This window comes from Palaemon carinicauda, unplaced genomic scaffold (assembly GCF_036898095.1).
Source record: "Palaemon carinicauda isolate YSFRI2023 unplaced genomic scaffold, ASM3689809v2 scaffold9, whole genome shotgun sequence".
Lineage (NCBI taxonomy): Eukaryota > Metazoa > Arthropoda > Malacostraca > Decapoda > Palaemonidae > Palaemon > Palaemon carinicauda.
The window spans coordinates 561,953-564,709 of record NW_027172203.1 but is presented as its reverse complement, the minus strand read 5'-3'; the positions used below and the strand labels follow the sequence as shown (position 1 = coordinate 564,709).

The 2,757-nt window shown below is 36.4% G+C and overlaps 1 protein-coding gene across 1 annotated transcript; it reads right to left on the bottom strand.

The window, feature by feature from the left end:
* Window positions 1-318: 318 nt before the first annotated feature.
* LOC137637638 (protein FAM200C-like) lies at window positions 319-2,337 on the bottom strand. Its single transcript, XM_068369785.1, has one exon. It carries the CDS (start codon window positions 2,335-2,337, stop codon window positions 319-321), a length of 2,019 nt encoding a protein of 672 aa, XP_068225886.1.
* Window positions 2,338-2,757: the final 420 nt, after the last annotated feature.

Below are 2,757 nucleotides of genomic sequence, written 5' to 3'. Positions count from 1 at the left end.
AGATCGCATATTACTAGTATTGTATTTTTGAGTAGGCTAATCCCGTATAGCCTACAATCGTTTATTCTTAAGGTTATTTATTGAAAGAAGTCTTCTTACCTTCCGTTTATTTATAAGGAATTAAGACAGGTGTAGTTATAATGAATTACAATTACTTAGTAAATAGCCTATCACAAAGATATGAAACAATTTCAGTTCTTTTATTTAATACTTCTTATATTTCTAATAATTCCATTCCCTGTCTTTAACTGTTCATTCTTTACTGTTTTACATTATATTAGTAATGATTACAACATATTTCTAACTAGAGATTATTCATTAGTTCATATTCAGAATTGCAAGGATATCGGCTGCATTTTCGCCCTCTGACTCTTCCCTCTCATACATATTTACCGAATTGAAAAGCTCTAGCATGTTTTGATTTACTTTAAAGTCCTTGCAACATTTCCCTTGAAACTGGAGATGAGTACGGGTTCTAAGGATCGCCTCCAACATTGCTGTACTCATTCGATTTCGTAGTTTTGTCTTAACGCAAGTAACAGAGGAAAAAATTCTTTCAACAACAGCATTACTTATGGGTGTTGTGAGGCAAGCCATTGCATAATTCCCTAATTCTTTGAAAGGCTGGTTCCCAGTTGAATTTTTGTACCCTAAGACCCCGGACCAAAAAGGAACCGATTCCTTTGGAATCTCACCATTAAAAACAGACTCTTCTGCCCATGACAAATGCAATATTTTCCTGTATTGCTGCTCGATGCTATCCTCATTATCTTTTCTTAAGTGGGGCAATGGAAGATCTTTAAAAGACACACGGTCAGTTTGGCTCAATACCTTGCTAGGAGAGAATGCACTGAGGCCTTGGAATATTGCTGTTGATGCTGGGAGCCTATTTTCCACTTGTTTTAAGGCCTCAAAAAGGAAACTTGAACATCGGTGCCTAATCTCATCTGCAATTTTTACCACTTCATTTGAGTTATTTTCTAATTCTATGTATGTATTCAGTTCCTTGGTGAATTTAGCACCATAGTCGATATCCTTTGTTGGTAAAAATTCTCCCCTCTTGTTAAGTACTCTATATTGTAGAGTTTTATGAATCAAAAGTAATTCTTTTACCAAGCCTTCGGGATCACCATCGGTAGCTTGAAAAAGAGCATTAAGTCTTTCAAAATCTGTCACGATTGGTGACACAAAATGAAAGTATAAGAGATTTACTTTATCTCTTAACATATTAAAGATTTCCCTTGCTTTATAGCGACAGGATGCATCTGCATTTGGTAAAGCAACTGAAAAATATGCCTTCAACTCTTCCCAGTTTACAAGAATATTATATATGATTTTTCCTCTGACCAACCATCGTGTATTTGAGAGTTTTTGAAATGGAAGGGGTTGTCCTTTTCTTTCTTCATTTGCATCCATAACCTTAAACAGATCCTTGAAAGCTTCTCTTCGTATGACACTCTTACTAAACCATTTAGGAACTTCATGTAACAAATATCCTAAGTTAGAGGGTAATTTGTCAAATGCCTTTTCCACGCAAAGTGCGAGGGAGTGACAGACACACTTGTTGAGTTGACAGTTAGGTGATTTCTCTCTTACCCTAGACCAAACAGAATTGTGTTCACCTATCATTGCTGAAGCCCCATCACTCCCAAACCCAACACAGTTAGACCATTCAAGCCCCATATTTTCCAGGGTATTGTTCAAAGTCACAAATAATTCATGACCAGTTGCTCCAACAACGGGTGCGAGGCCTCCGAACTCGGTCACAATAGTAGACTTTGATTCACTGTAATACCTAATTACAATACACAAATGTTTATCAGTAGCTACATCTGTGCTTTCATCAATAAGTACGCAAAATTTCTTCCCCTGTACATCATCTTTAAATTCTTGGAATAGTGCTGGAGAAACGACTTTTGAAATTATTTTGCTGCATTTAGTACGATGAATCTGAATGTTTTCTAATATACTACCTTTACCATTTCTTTTTATTACTTCCCCCACATGATCCACACTAGCTATTGTGCAATGGTAAGCAAAGGAAACTGCAAGTTCTATTTCAACACGCTTTATTTCATCGTCTTTTTTATTAAAGACTTTCACTGGCAATTTCTGGGACATTGCTGAAGCATTCACCCTGCTCATGGGCCCTTTGGTTTTTTCATGATCAGCAAGTCGAGAAGCCTTTGGAGCAATAGTAGTCTTACATAGTTTACAATAAGCATCTTCACTACCTTCACTTGCTCTTTTTAACCACACAAATTTCTCTTCCCCTGATTTATTGTATTTCCTCCCACTATCATAACTTCCTTTCCACTTAGGTTTACTTAATGACATAATGGTAATCAATCACCAATCACAGCACTATTTTTTATAAAGTCTCCTTTTGGCTGTTTAAAACGTCAGGTTCAAATTCACACTGATGCTCAAGTTAAGCTAGAAATGTATCTAAATCGATGCATTTCTTTATTTAGTACTAAACGCGTACTTGTCTTGTACTGTGTGTGTCTGTCAGTAAGCAACATAGCCTGTAGGTTACGTTGCTGTTACATCACTTATCTAGTACTGAACAAGTAGTAAACATACACTTGTACTGTATGTGTCTGTCAATAGGCAACATAACCAGTAGGTTACGTTGCTGTTACATCACTTATCTAGTACTGAACAAGTAGTAAACATACACTTGTACTGTATGTGTCTGTCAATAGGCAACATAGCCAGTAGGTTACGTGGTTGTTACATCACTATACTGTCTTT